This window comes from Ooceraea biroi, chromosome 14 (genome assembly GCF_003672135.1).
Source record: "Ooceraea biroi isolate clonal line C1 chromosome 14, Obir_v5.4, whole genome shotgun sequence".
In the NCBI taxonomy this organism is placed as follows: Eukaryota; Metazoa; Arthropoda; class Insecta; order Hymenoptera; family Formicidae; genus Ooceraea; species Ooceraea biroi.
In genome coordinates, this window is record NC_039519.1 from 5,907,900 (window position 1) to 5,923,310 (window position 15,411).

At 39.1% G+C, this 15,411-nt stretch overlaps 1 protein-coding gene across 4 annotated transcripts in view; it reads right to left on the reverse strand.

The window, feature by feature from the left end:
• The window catches only part of LOC105282445 (papilin), a 152,885-nt gene extending 140,362 nt beyond the window's left edge, over positions 1 to 12,523 (reverse strand). For 2 of the 4 annotated variants that reach the window (XM_011344397.3, XM_011344396.3), the window contains exon 1: positions 9,156 to 9,345. In XM_011344397.3, coding sequence (XP_011342699.2) covers positions 9,156 to 9,178 — 23 coding nt within the window. In that variant the 5' untranslated portion in view covers positions 9,179 to 9,345. Of the gene's footprint in view, positions 1 to 9,155; positions 9,346 to 12,268 lie in introns of those variants that run through there. The other 2 variants (XM_011344400.3, XM_011344399.3) reach the window with 2 other exon arrangements.
• Between the last annotated feature and the right edge of the window lie 2,888 nt (positions 12,524 to 15,411).

Genomic DNA, 15,411 nt, shown 5'->3' on the forward strand with positions numbered 1-15,411 from the left:
AAAGCGCCTTGCGCGGTACCGAGACACAAATTTCATTAACACGAATGGCGCAGCACGCTACTGGGATGACCAAGCGTTACTATCGCGATTAATTAAGGGGGGAGCCTGCTTTAGAACGCTGAAAATAAGGTATATTTTACGAATTGTTTTTGGAGAAACTATACAGCGGATCATTATAAAACTTTGATGCATTTATTAGTACATGTTTAAAGATAAACAAAATTATTTTTTTATTTGAATATATCGCCTGTAGAGGTTGTCCTGGAGAAATCTTAGTGCAGCCGCGTCGCCGGCATTGCAAATTGGTGAGCATTCTCCTGCCTCCGAATTTCGTCTAAACTGAAAAATTGAAATGTGTTCTCGTTATTTATGAATTCCCATCGTCGATGAACCAAAGAGAGGAGAAAAAAGTTGAAAAGTGCCAAAATGGTGGAGCTTAGAACACAAAAGTACGATTTTTAGGCAAAGTTTTTGAACTTTTTCATGCAAAAGTAATTGTTTAACTTAATGTTTTTATGAATATTAAAGGTTCATCGACGATGGGAATTCATAAATAACGAGAAAATATTTCAATTTTTCAGTTTGGATGAAATTTGGAGGCAGGAGAATGCTCGCCAATTTACAACGCCGGCTGCACTAAGATGCCTCCAGGACGACCTCTACAGGCGATATATTCAAATCAAAAAATAATTTTTTTATCTTTAAACATGTACTAATAAATGCATCAAAGTTTTATGCATTTATTAGTACATGTTTGAAGATAAACAAAATTATTTTTGATTTGAATATATCGCTTGTAGAGGTCGTCCTGGAGAAATCTTAGTGCAGCCGCGTCGCCGGCATTGCAAATTGGTGAGCATTCTCCTGCCTCCGAATTTCGTCTAAACTGAAAAATTGAAATGTGTTCTCGTTATTTATGAATTCCCATCGTCGATGAACCAAAGAGAGGAGAAAAAAGTTGAAAAGTGCCAAAATGGTGGAGCTTAGAACACAAAAGTACGATTTTTAGGCAAAGTTGTTGAACTTTTTCATGCAAAAGTAATTGTTTAACTTAATGTTTTTATGAATATTAAAGGTTCATCGACGATGGGAATTCATAAATAACGAGAAAATATTTCAATTTTTCAGTTTGGATGAAATTTGGAGGCAGGAGAATGCTCGCCAATTTACAACGCCGGCTGCACTAAGATGCCTCCAGGACGACCTCTACAGGCGATATATTCAAATCAAAAAATAATTTTTTTATCTTTAAACATGTACTAATAAATGCATCAAAGTTTTATGCATTTATTAGTACATGTTTGAAGATAAACAAAATTATTTTTGATTTGAATATATCGCTTGTAGAGGTCGTCCTGGAGAAATCTTAGTGCAGCCGCGTCGCCGGCATTGCAAATTGGTGAGCATTCTCCTGCCTCCGAATTTCGTCTAAACTGAAAAATTGAAATGTGTTCTCGTTATTTATGAATTCCCATCGTCGATGAACCAAAGAGAGGAGAAAAAAGTTGAAAAGTGCCAAAATGGTGGAGCTTAGAACACAAAAGTACGATTTTTAGGCAAAGTTTTTGAACTTTTTCATGCAAAAATAATTGTTTAACTTAATGTTTTTATGAATATTAAAGGTTCATCGACGATGGGAATTCATAAATAACGAGAAAATATTTCAATTTTTCAGTTTGGATGAAATTTGGAGGCAGGAGAATGCTCACCAATTTACAATGCCGGCTGCACTAAGATGCCTCCAGGACGACCTCTACAGGCGATATATTCAAATCAAAAAATAATTTTTTTTATCTTTAAACATGTACTAATAAACGCATAAAAGTTTTATAATGATCCGCTGTATAGTTTCTCCAAAAACAATTCGTAAAATTATACCTTATTTTCAACGTTCTAAAGCAGGCTCCCCCCTTAAGGAAAAATGCTGGGACGCTACCTCGATTTAAGCGTTTCATGTCGGGCATCTTAACGAGGTCTGATTAATCGCGACCGACCGCTCGTGAATCCTCGCGCATCGGATTACGATTTCAAATGAATATGGACAGACACGAAGCTTCGGCGAAACGACGCACGTGCATTACCGTTCCCGCTACAAGTGGATGCGAACGCATTAAAAAGAGTGGGATTAAAGGCAAAGGGAAAAGTATCTCTTTACGGAGGAGGAGAGATGAATTCTCGCTCGCGAATATTTTTCATTTTATGCGAGCCAACGTCAGAGCGGATATCAGAAATTGCGAGTGATAATTCAAACTATGCTCCGCGATGTTGCCGCGAGGTAGCAAAAAGTTTTAGCAACTACTCAAACATTGAATAAATTAAACAACTAAGGTTTCAGTTTGGATTTGATTCAAATATAATTGGAAGATTATTTAATGTTTCCGTTCAATAAAATGCTATTTTAAAGAATCTGCAAATAAAAGTGCAGAAGCACCATCTTTTAAATAATCGATGTGTAACTTTTTTATTTATTATCTTGTACTGTGTGTATATGTGTTTCTCCCTTTTTTGCAAGTCAGACCTGACTTGAACTTGACTGCTCATATTGAATATGTATATATCGTCTTTAAATTTTAAGCTTATTAAATGGCACTCTGTTATGGTTGAATCAAGTTCGTTACGGGTGACGAACAATCCAATTACTTCGAGTAGTCATCCGGTCGAAACTTCCGAGAACAAATTAGCGTTTCTTTTACTCCCCCCCCCCCTCCCTGAAAGTACAAAAAGCACAACGTGACATCTGAAATAAAGGGCCGCGTGATAATTAATACATTCATCCATAATCAATACTCAATTTATATTAATAATAATGATAACTATATTAACATGAATAGTCCTTATAAATATAAAATTCTCAAAACAGTTTTAGAAAAAGTGCTATTATCTAAAATGCATTTTCTCCAAAATTGTCTGCACATGGATTAAATAAATCGAGAACATTTGAAAGTTCTGTATAAATAGTTAGTTGTCTTTACTGTTCGTTTATTTGTACATTCGTGGCTTTCTTTCCGAAAATAATTTTCTGATTATAGTGCGTTTTTCTAAAGCACTATGTGGTTTATGGTAACGCGCGAGCGCGTTGCTCGCGCGTACCATATATACAAACGCTAGAATATTTAGGTGTGAAGTCAGAAGTCTTTTCCGTGCCACATTTACCGGGAGACAAACAGTGGTTACTCTTGCGATGTTGTACAGAGAATGAAGTCACGAGGAAAGAAATATCCGTAGATTCCAGAAAAAGATGAGTCCGGAAACCACAGCTTCACAGTTTGCGAGTTTGCAAAAATATTCACGTAAAATCGAGAATCTATAATACCACATTATTTAAATTTCTCTTTCGACAATTTATGCACTTCCATTTATGTAATTATTATTTCTTTTTAACAATCTACTTAATTATTTTTGTAATTTGTTCAAACTTCCATAATAAAATATTATAATTAACTTAATTAACGATTAATTAACGATTGAATACTATGTATAAAAATAAAATGAAAGAATAAACTTTTTGAAACAATTTGATTAAATCGCAATTTATTATAGATTTGCATTATTTAATATTATTTAGCTATTTTTAAATCATCCTTTTTAAAGATGCTTTGAAATTTCAGTCATTGAGAAAATGTGGTTTATTACCCGCGAAGATGTATTCAATACTCAACTTCCATGCTCTGCAACGTTCTAGCTCGATAAATAATGGAATCTTATTAAAGGAGTTTATAAATAATGGAATCCTACCGACTAACGCAGTATTGGTAGCTTGCCTTTTATCATGAGGATCACGAAGGCGCGAGTGTCGTTTCCAAAGGTATTGTATAGAAATTTAATAAAATCGATTTCTGTATTGAAAACCGGATGGCAAACCGGATAACGATAGTAGTAAAGCTGAAGTATAGCGCGTGCTTTTTTATAGAAATGAATATGTATCCAAGAAGGACACGTCACGTATATGTACCACTATAGTAGTGGTTGCAAGACATATTTTCATTACATGTATGTACGATTTTATAACAAGATCGCATTCATCCCGAGGCGTATCTTACTCGTGTATAAATTTCATGAGTCAGAACTCTATGCGTTAACTATGCGTTAACGTTCGGTATCTAAGCGATAGCGCTCAATGAACGAAATAAGTTATGACGAAACGCGTCATTATTAAATGACGGATTAAAGCAGCCTTTTCCCGTTTCGTTTCCGATTAATCACGATATGCTTCGTCGAACACCGACGCGACACTTTTAGGACGGCAAAATTTACAGCTGCAGTCCTTTCATCGACATCCCAAAGGTTGCGCCAGAAGGTCCAGAAGCTAAAACTTCTTTTCCGGTAGACTCTTATTCGAAGAAAAGAGCCGCGCGACACACATGTGGTCGCAACTCTTATCCACGGGGAATTTAGGACAGGCCGCTGATTTTAAAAGTTTCCAACTTGATTATTTAGGATGATCCGCAAAATTATTTTAAATAATCATAGATATTGATATCGCGTTTCACGAATTTTGAAAACGTCAAAATTATTTTAGAGCATTTCATTCAATTTGATTAACGAGATAGTGTATCTTATAGATAGCAGCTCTACATGTCATTGACGAAAGTTATAGCGGAAGGTTGACTTTGACGAGCACGAGGTTTCGTGTCAATTGAAAAAATGGCGATTCCATCAATCGCTCTTCCAGCAAAGTTCGCGGACCCCCATTCTAATCGATCAAACTAGTTGGCAGCGTTGCATTTAATTGAAATCTATTTAAAGCTACGTGGGAACACACATCATGTTCATCTCGCGCAGAGAAGGAGTCGCGAACGACGTGAATACGTTCCAGGGAAAGCGCGGCCCTCTCACACGGTAATCTCGTTTGTACAAACGAAAACGTCCAACAATAAACAAAACCGTAATACTTTCGAGTGTTCTGGACGGTGGCAGGACGGTGCCTGGCGTGCATAACGAAGCGCTGGGGCTGCCATGGAGTATTAACTTATGGAACAGAAATAACAGCTTCCCTTCCCGCCTCTCCCCCGAAGAGCCAAAATAAGCCACGAAATGCAGGATTGTCTGCAGCATACGTGGCCGGGTACCTGACGGAGTGCTTCTCGCGTTGGAAATTTCTGCGAGAGAACATACAACGCGTAACTGGAACTCGTATTTATTCGGCCGACGCAAGATTCGATGAGAGCTCATGACCCTTTGTGCCGCGAAGCAGGCTTCACGAGTTTCAGATTCGGAAATAATTGTGAATAATAATAATTCTCGTAATACTGCCATAAAATTTTTAATTATTAGATATTGGGTCATTAAGTATGAAACTTTACAAATGTAAAAGCGCCATCTTTAACATTTGTTATCTCAAATTTGGCGCCAGACGTCAGTATCAGGTTAGGTTAGTGTGATAGATGTATGTTCGCTCTTCAAATGTCATATTTGTTTGTTCAAATATCTTCATTAGTTTTATTGGTCGATTCTTTTTTATAGAACCATGGAAAAGTCCAAAATTTGTGTGATTTATGAATGAGTTCCGCCGTGGAACCACAGTGTCGGAGACAGCTCGTAATATCAACGCTGTATTTGGTGAAGGTTCAACTACTAAAGCAACGGTGAGCAATTGGTTCAAAAACTTCAGAGATGAAGATTTCAGCCTCGCTAATGAGCCACGTGGAAGACCAAAGACGAAGGTGGATAATGATCACTTGAGAGCCGTAGTAGAGTCCGATCCATCTCAAAGTACACGTGAATTGGCATCGATATTCAATGTTTCTATACCCACCATATTGTTCATTTAGCTGCAATTGGTAAGATAAAGAAGTTGGACAAATGGGTCCCGCACGAATTGACCGATGCGCAGCAGGCGCAACGTCTAGAGGCTTCCCTTTCTTTGCTTTCCCGTCACAAAAATGAATCTTTTTTTAATCGAATTGTGACCTGCGATGAAAAGTGGATACTCTACGACAATCGTAAACGCTCACATCAGTGGTTGAACGCTGATGAACCACCGAGACATCACGCGAAACCCAACATTACACAGAAGAAGCTTATGGTGACTGTTTGGTGGTCCAGGTGTTATCTACTACAACTTTATGAAACCTGGTACATCGATAACGGCTGAAGTATATCGCAAGCAACTGGACGAAATGATGCAACAACTTGCTATTAAACAACCGAAATTGGTCAATCGGTCAATGCCAATTCTGTTGCATGATAATGCTCGACCGCACACTGCACGACTGACCGTGGCAAATCTACAGGAGTTGGAATTGGAAACTCTCCGTCATCCACCATATTCACCAGATCTATCACCTACCGACTATCACTTCTTCCGGAATTTGGACAACTTCTTGGTAGGAAAATTCTTCAATTCTCAACAGGCAGTCGAAACAGCCTTCCGCGACTTCATCGATTCCCGTACTCCTGGCTTCTATAGTAGAGGCACAGACCAACTACCACTAAAATGGCAGAAGTGTGTAGATAACATGGGCGCATACTTCGATTGAAAATAAATCATGTCCATGTGCCAAAAAATGCAAAAGTTTATGTTCTATTTGTAAAGTTTCATACTTAATGACCCAATACAACCAAAGTAGGTTCTTTACTGCAGATGATCCATAATCTTCAAATAGATTTGCAAGAATGTTTCGATCGCAGCAAAGGGAAAAAATTGATTTGCATTAAATAAATAAAGGTTCGATCGAGAACCAATGAATGAAACAAATAGCGCAGTCTCGCGAACGTATCCCACAACAAGCGAAATAAATAGAGCGGCAAACAGACGGAGCTGATGTTTCGTATTTTCACGAACGATGACAAATTGCGATATTATTGGGCGATTCGCAAGGGCAATGCTGAATCTCGTTCACACGCGACTGAATTTAAAATCCCAACACGTTACACCGTGTATAGAGGTCGGAAGGACGACGTCTACATAGACTCGCGGGAATTAGCATAAGCCATTGTCCTGCCAAGCGGCCGGCCAGGAGGACGGTGTCTGAAAGCTCGCTAGAATAACCCTTTCATACTCGGCGCAGGTGGAGTACTGTTATAACCGTAAATCGAAGGTGAAGATATTACACCTTCGTGACTCGCGCGGATGTGTAACGCTTCACGCTGCGATGTAATTTAACTGAATGCGACCGCAACGTTCGAATCACTGCATCCTCAATGGACGGTTGTCGAGAAGATTCAATTAGAGACATGGACCAGATTGCCAACAACGCAGCGCCGTCTCGGTCCTGAAACGCTGGCACGGGATAAAGGCACTCCGCTTTGTCGAAATGGCAAAACGAGTTTCAACGCTGGACATTAATTCCATGAGCAGCGGAACGCATGTGCGAGCGCGCCCGACAGTTCAGTACGACACGGGCGAAGAAAATAAACGGAAATGAGAAAATGGAACACATGTCCGGAGTTTATACTTATCAGCGTACCAGCGGGGTTGGAGGCGGGAGAAACGCGTGGACAAATGTGGCACCTGTCGGGCGCCGGGTAAGTAGTGAAAGGTTAATGATAGTTCGCGCAATAGTGCTTACATGCGATTACACGAGATCGCCATTAAAAAATCCAGCGCAATTCTCGCCTCCTGGAAAATAAAGTGGCGTGCATGCTAAAGTAGCTGACCCGCGCTCGGACCGCTTTGACAAATGAGCCAGCCAGAGGGAAGGCACACGTGTTGGCCAAGCCGCGTTCACGTCCCGAGGAACACGCGAGAGGATCTCCCGTTTCTCAGCATGTGCGAATTGCATGCAACGTGTAGACGTCCGCTAGACGCTAGAGCGGAGATGAAGACTTTTCCGCAGGATTTTCACACGCCTCACCACCCCGACTGTCCGAGAAACTCTCGGAATGTAACGAGAATTTTATCGGTCGTTCGATGAACGTGAGCGCGGATGTAAGTGTGTAAACTGTCAGAACTTCGAAATCGCCCACCATTATCGGCACGACCGGCAAATCGATAAATACTCGTGATACTTTTTCTTTGGTGTCGCTCAGGCGCCTGTATTGGTGGATTTTAGGTGTGTAGAATTAAGCTGCCGAGCCTAGTGCGCATCTGATAATTCAATTTGACGTTAACATGCATATTACGCATTTCCGTAACATATCTTTTACATTAATTGTAATAATTATGTTAATGCTCCCTGCTTCGTTTCGTCGATAATTATAATATGTAGCGTTATGATTACAAGAATTGAAAGATTATACACACACATACATATTTATGTCTAAATTATGTGTATCGCTAGATAACACCTAACGTATAATTTGTACTGCTAACCGTACATTAGAGATTTAATCGCTGCGTGGTTATACAAGCAAATAATTGCGGTAAAAATTAAAAAACACAAATCACAATCTAATCTTTTTTATATTTATTAAAGCATGAACCTTATTTCCTGCAAATATGCAGCAAACCATGACGTAACACGGCATATTTATGTACATATTGCCGATTTTGGCAGTAGAGGAAATTGAATAGTTGAGCGTGCGTATTGTCCTGATATATCCGTGCAAACAAAAAGAATTAACGCATCACGCATACAAAAATTGTCATCTGACTGATTTCAATTTTAATCCCCCGGTGGGAAAACGGTTCAAGATACCGTACGTCGAACCAAATCTCACGCACGTTCGTGACAGCTCAATCGCTGAAGTGTACACAGCAATTACGAGTCTCTCAAGTCTTGCGGTATCTTCGCGCAATCTCGATTTGTCGCTCCGATATAGAAGCGAGGAAGGTGGGAAGGAAGCGAAAAAGAACGCGATTTACGTCGATCAATTGCTCCTTCACTCTAATCTACCGGTTTTCTAAATGATGTTGTAATTGATAATTACACAATACACGTATGTTCAACGTGTATAATCGCAGATCTGGTGCAACCGCGCGATCGAAGGCGAGGGTATGCGTGCAAAAACCACTTCGGTTTTTAATTAAAGTTACCTTCAAACGATTTCATAATAGGGCACTTCCGTGTAGCTTCGTAAAAACGAGTTAATTAGAACAGCTGAGATACCGGAGATCGATAAAGTCCGAGGGAAACTGAAAAACAGATCATGATAATCGATGTCTTTTGATCTTTTCACGGAATAATCGATGAGCGCGCTGAGAATACGCGTAGCGAGAAACTTTGACGCGACAGAGACAAAGCGAGGGCGCGGAAAGAGAACTTTCGACTAACCACGTGTTCCTGGTGTCCGTCATGCCCGATGAGGATGAGCCTCGGGACGTACGCAGAAGCCGGAAAACCCCTCTCGACACACTCTGCTGAGAAAGGAGCCGAAGGAGCGATAACGCGCACCACCTCCACGGACGGGAGTCGGCCACTGACTGAACGTGACTCCGATTCTCTCTGGAACCGGGAGGAGGCTGCGTCGACCGGTCATGGACCACGGGCCTGCGGCCTCCCGACATTGAAGTCGGTATCGCAAATTTTGCTTCTGCCCCCTTATCCCGCAGTGTGACTTCGCGCTTCGTTAAATTTCTCGGTTGACAAACTCGCGCGACGCATCGGAGCTCGCGAGAACCCTTCTTTAAATAGGTTTCATGTATGTACGGCATAATTTCGTGCAATTGTTATTAGATTCTGGTTAATTAGATCTATCGGAATCTTCGACTACAATGACGTAATTACTGGTCTTTATATCTAAGAGCGGACATAACGAGGCTTTTTATTATTCCAGAAAAAGAAACTGCGCATACGGATGTTAATATAACTTTTATACGCAACTATGTGTGTACGAGTAAAAAGATAAAACATTAACGTTACATCAGCGGAAACGAGAATGGAGGTCGTTTTTTTTTATTTTATGACGATTAGACCTAATATAAGGAAATGATCCGTTCCACTTGAATGTGCACATGCATCATTCCTGAGTCGTGAAATCAAACGAGATAAAGCAACTTTTGATATAATATATCCAACAGAAATGAAAATCGCAAGTAGTAGTAGTGTACTTTAATTTATAATATATACACAGTAAAAAATAAAATGTTAATTTTAACATTTTTTGCATGTCCCAGAAAGTCCACTCTAAATTTTAAGTTAAAGTAACTCATTCGTCATATGTTACTTCTTGACAAACTAGAAATGTTAAGTAATTAACACAATACTTTACATTTATTTTTGTTACTGTAACTTTAAGTGTGATGTAAAAATAACATACAAAGTAATTGAAAACTACATGGAAGAGAAGTTACAATAACTCATCGGAAAAGTTGATAGAACATTTTCGTTCGTACAATATGAACATTTACTTTTTATGTTATATTAACACATGATAGTAATTATTTCAACTTAAATTATTTTTGATAGAAACATTTAATTTTAGTAAATTTGATTATTTTATATGTCAAAGTTCATGATTATTTGAAGATTTACTTTAACTTCTTTTAGAATGTTAAACTGACTTTGTGACATGTTGATTGTTTAAAATTATTGTGTTAAAAGCATTTGAAATAATATTCCATTTCTAAGAGACATACACAAAATGTTAAGTTATGAAGTTAATGTAACATTAATGTAACATATAAAATTGTTATAAAAATAATAACATATCAGTTGTATGTTAATTTTACATTGAAGTAGTAATCAAAACATGGCAACACAAGAAAATTTTAACATATGGACGCACAATTTTTAACGGTGTAGTTAAGCTATGCAGAAATCGTTGCATAATGCTAGTAAATCAATTATATCTATAAACATACGTTTTTCGTAAAGGATGCGAATAAACAAAAATGTCAATTAGTTGTTGTACAGAATTAAATTGAAGCACTGATTGATAGCTTTCTGGTGCTGACTGATACGCAAATAAAGGCTAAAATAAAATATTTGGGAGAGCTTTTGGATGAAAACTGCGATGTGCTGAAGGCATGATACACGTGTTTCGAGGTTTTAATAATACGAATGCGGAATAATTTAGTATTTCTTAAATGCGTAAAATATAATATCTCCGACGTATCATTTTTATGCGCGAACAGTTACGTAATATATCCACAAATATTCCAAATTATGATAATTTAATTCATATACATTTCTTCTTTATAATAAATCAAAATCTCATTAATGGAAGGGTTCAAGCAGCTTGGCACGTTAGCATTTCAAGTAGCCTCAAGGCCAAGGAAGGATCGGGGTCTCTTCGCGTCTTCTGGAAATCCATTCATCCGTTCATTCACTCAATCGTCGACGTCTTAATGAAAAGTGAGTCGGGGCGGTCGAGAACGAGCGATTTACGAGCGATCGGCGATGCCGCGTGTGTAAACGGCGGATGAATAATGTAAGACGCGCTTTGCGATAGCTCCTTAATAGTAACGAGTAGCATTACTCTTCGTGGCAAAGCAGACGAAACACCATGATGCATACCGGGTACGTGGGTGTGCTAATTGATATTAAACATTATAAAATATTCAGGACACGCAGAAGTAACGGGGCGAGGGGAGAACATGCGGAAACGTGGAACCATCCGCATGTGTTAAAATAATGAAATGGAGGCAAAACCTTGAACACAGCGCGCGAGAGTGAAATTTCGCTAGCACGTATTTCAACCAGAGAAACTGGACGTGGCTCGTACAAACGATAATTTTCGAAAGAACGATAATTTCCTGAAAGAAAATGAAAAGGTTGCTGCAGATATCTTTTCTTCGGCAGGACTTTGTGCAACATAGTTTACGTAAAGAATTATTCGGTTCTGAACGCAGGACGCGCTTGCCTTTTATCCTCTTCTTCACGTAGTGCCGTGTAATTACCACCGAAGAAGTTGGACTGCACTTTCAAGATAGGATGACATTACCGGAGTTCGGACGATTTCAAGACGGGAGAAGTGGAACTTTTAATAATAAGATCCAGTAGACGTAAACTCGCGCACTTCGTACTAAATCGTTTTAATAACTGCGAGAGTACCTATCCGAGAGCAGCGTGATTCTCTATCCTGAATGAAAAGACTTTGAATCGCGCGTTATTCAGCGGAGTTCATCTTTTCGTCATTGCAATATTTTCCTTCCGTCAGTTAACGTTTGCTACTTAACTTTAAATTCTTAATTAATAATAAATTAAATCTTACAATAATCTTTGTAGAGCGAATGCTTTCAACAACATTTCTTACGCTCAAAATACAAACAATGCAAAATGGACACGCAAAATGAAACAGTTTTGTGAGCTAGTGTATCGTAGCAAGACACTCTGTTCTCGACTCGATGATGAAGAAAGTCGAGAAGAAGATAATAGTTTAATCAAAATGATTATTAAATGTTTATCCCACTAATTTAATAAAAACCAAGTATCGCGCAACCAACCTTGACAGTCGATGGTGCATGGTGAACAACGCGGCTCCCCCGTCCTGCGGGAATCCAGGATGCGGAGAGAGTCGTTTTTATCCCAACACTACGTCGATTCTTGTTCCTTGAGACCTGTAGGGCCTAAAGGCTGTACGACACGGAAGCCGGTCCTCACGAGAGGAGCGCGCGCGCGTACAACTCACGGGAGAAAACTGACCGAAAGAAGCGCGGAACTCGGAGAGAGAACCGACCCCCGATATGAGCTGCTTTCGGTCGGTGTGGGTGCGAGGAAGAGGGGCCGAAGAGGAACGACGGCACGGTGGAGGAAGAAGGGAACGAGAGAGGAAGAAGGTACAGAGAGGGAGACGAGTAGGGCTGGTGAGAGAAACAGGGTGGCCGGGACTGGCGAGAGAACGAGATGGCTTAAGAGGCGATAGGAGGGAGATTTCTTACTCATTCATACTCCGACGCCCCCGCGAATTACGAGGCTCCAGCTCTGACGATCGCCGTCCACAGTCGAAATGCGTCCAATGCCGTTTGATTAACGAATTTATCGCTCTCCCCTCGTCGATGAAACGAAGAGTCTCTTTGAGAAGAGATTATATTTTACAAGAATTCTAGAAATTCCTGAATCTATTTCTGTAACGCATGAAGTGTCCTGTTTTTAAAACCTATCGCAACGATAAACGTCGAAAAGCTTCCGAAAATTTATGCCGTTAAAAATAGTTTCCAAGAGAAACGTTAACGAGAAATGATGTTACATTTTCCACAAGATATTACATTTTCCATAATGTGATTCTCTCTTTCGTTTCAATATATCCGGATTTATCAAAAAATCGAACAAGTTCTTTGAACATTTCATTTTGATAAAATTAGTTGCTTGAAATAAATACTATTTAGTAATCCGATTAAAAAATTAGAATATTAATTTGGAATTTAATTATTCAAACTCGATTAAATACGTACGCGAAAGTTAATCTATGAAATTGTGTCGGCAAAATAATTTTCACGAAAATAGAGGATACACAGTGCACAGCTAAAAGTAAACGTATTTATTACTCGTTACGCGTTATTCACTTAATTGATGCATTCGCTAGAAAACGCTCGTTTGAGTGCGACAGTGTTTCACAGCGATCGCTGCAGAAAATGAAATCGAGGAAAATACTTCGATCCTCGTCTAGTCATTACGCGCGGATGCGCGCCGGATTATCCGTACTCGTTTATCAACGTTATCGGTTGAAAATCGCATCTGCGATAGACGCTCATGCATTAACGGCCTTTTGTTAATTAACGCATCTGGCCGTCGCGTGAACAATGCGCGCGTCAAACGGCCGCTGCTATTGAATTTCGGCGAATCGAGTAATCCGTTCTGTTCCGATTCCGCCCGTCCGATATACGTCGGCCCGGCTAATCACGCGTTCGCGTTTTATTAATCGGCATACCATTTTGTTAATTACGCGGCATTATGTAACGGTGAAGTGCCGGACGGAATGCCGAACGGAATGACGCAGCTGGTCGCCGAAAAGCGCGTGTTTGGTCGCCACGCTGGTGGCACGATCGTGTGCGATACGTCCCAACACCACCTGTTATAACTCCTGAAATTACGAAATCCCGGACTGTTTGCAATCCCGTGTGTTTGGAGCTTGCCACGTGCTCTACTGAATGCCTCGCATACATGGCCCATAATTTCACCTTGTTGACGGTGCAGCAACGAATTGTAATTAACGCCGCGCGTGTTGCACGAGATCGCGGGACTGCATGTGTCGATAGAAAATTTCAATCAGAGGAATTTCGATTCATCGGAACGGACAGTTTTGTTATTAAGGTATACATCCGGTGTAGGATTGTGAAATTTCCCGCGAAAGGACAAGGACGTACCGATCACACGCATCCGTTATCCTCGTTTCCTTCCTCGAAGACATTTCAGATTTTATTAATCGCGATTCTGCATTGTGGCCAATCCGTTTATATACTCGTTTACATCGATGAATATTGGCAGGCTGACATTATGGAGACGCGATTTGCATAATGGTCTATGTTGGTCACGCAAGCATGATACTCAGAGTTGCACAAGATCATAAATTATAAAGAGCTGCTGCAGAGTCAGGGCTGTTTTGTCGAAACAACATTTTTCTCTGAGGTCTTGAAACATTTTATTATACATATGCGTAAAAATTACAATGCAAACCGAAAACAGATATGTACATGTGTAGATTAAAAATGTTTTTACTTGAAAACATTTAGTTGGTCACATTCCCAATCTTTAAATAATTTCAATCTCCAATGCGTGATATATGTAATAGTTTCTTTCGCGTTATACAAGCACTGTCGCAATTTTTCCGCTCCGCTATACGTATTGTAGGAGACCGCATTATATGAGTCTTATTGTATTTATATACGGGTCTATTGTATTTATCTATAGAATATCGAAAATCAATAGAACAAAGCAGAAGAAAGAAATCTAACGTTAATGTTGTGGTTCAATAAAATCTTTCTATAAATGCGTTTACGTTAAGCGTAAATACTGTAATAATTTTAATAAATATGGTTTTTAGTAAATGATATGAATAATAATTTAATAATATTTAATGTCTTCTAGTATATTTTGTAATTTAACTGTTTCATGTTTAACAAATTTATGATCGCCATACAAAAATATTCTTATGGAAAATGTAATATCATTTCTCGTTAACGTTCCTCTTAGAAACTATTTTTAACGGCATAACTTTTCGGAAGCTTTTGATCATAACGACTCTACGTTTATCGTTGCGATAGTTTTTGAAGACAGGACACGTGTCCTACGCTTTAAAAGAAGGGTGGGCGTCAAAGGAAACAGCCAGTGACCTCGAGAAGCGTCCGTCATATTTAGGACACCCGATAGACGATAACTATGCTCCAGGATACAAGCTGATAGAAAGCATGTTGTGCGATTCTTCTGTATTGTGAGTCACATTATTCATTCTTTTTTTTTCTTAATTCATTGATTACACAGAAAATGATTGTACATATAATATTATTATAGAAAGAGAACATATATAAAATTATCGATATAGAAAAGTAAAAGTAACTAAAGTAAAATGTGCTTAACATTTTGAATATAAAATTATATTATTTAAAAGTTATATTATTATGTATTATTAATATCATACAATATTATAATA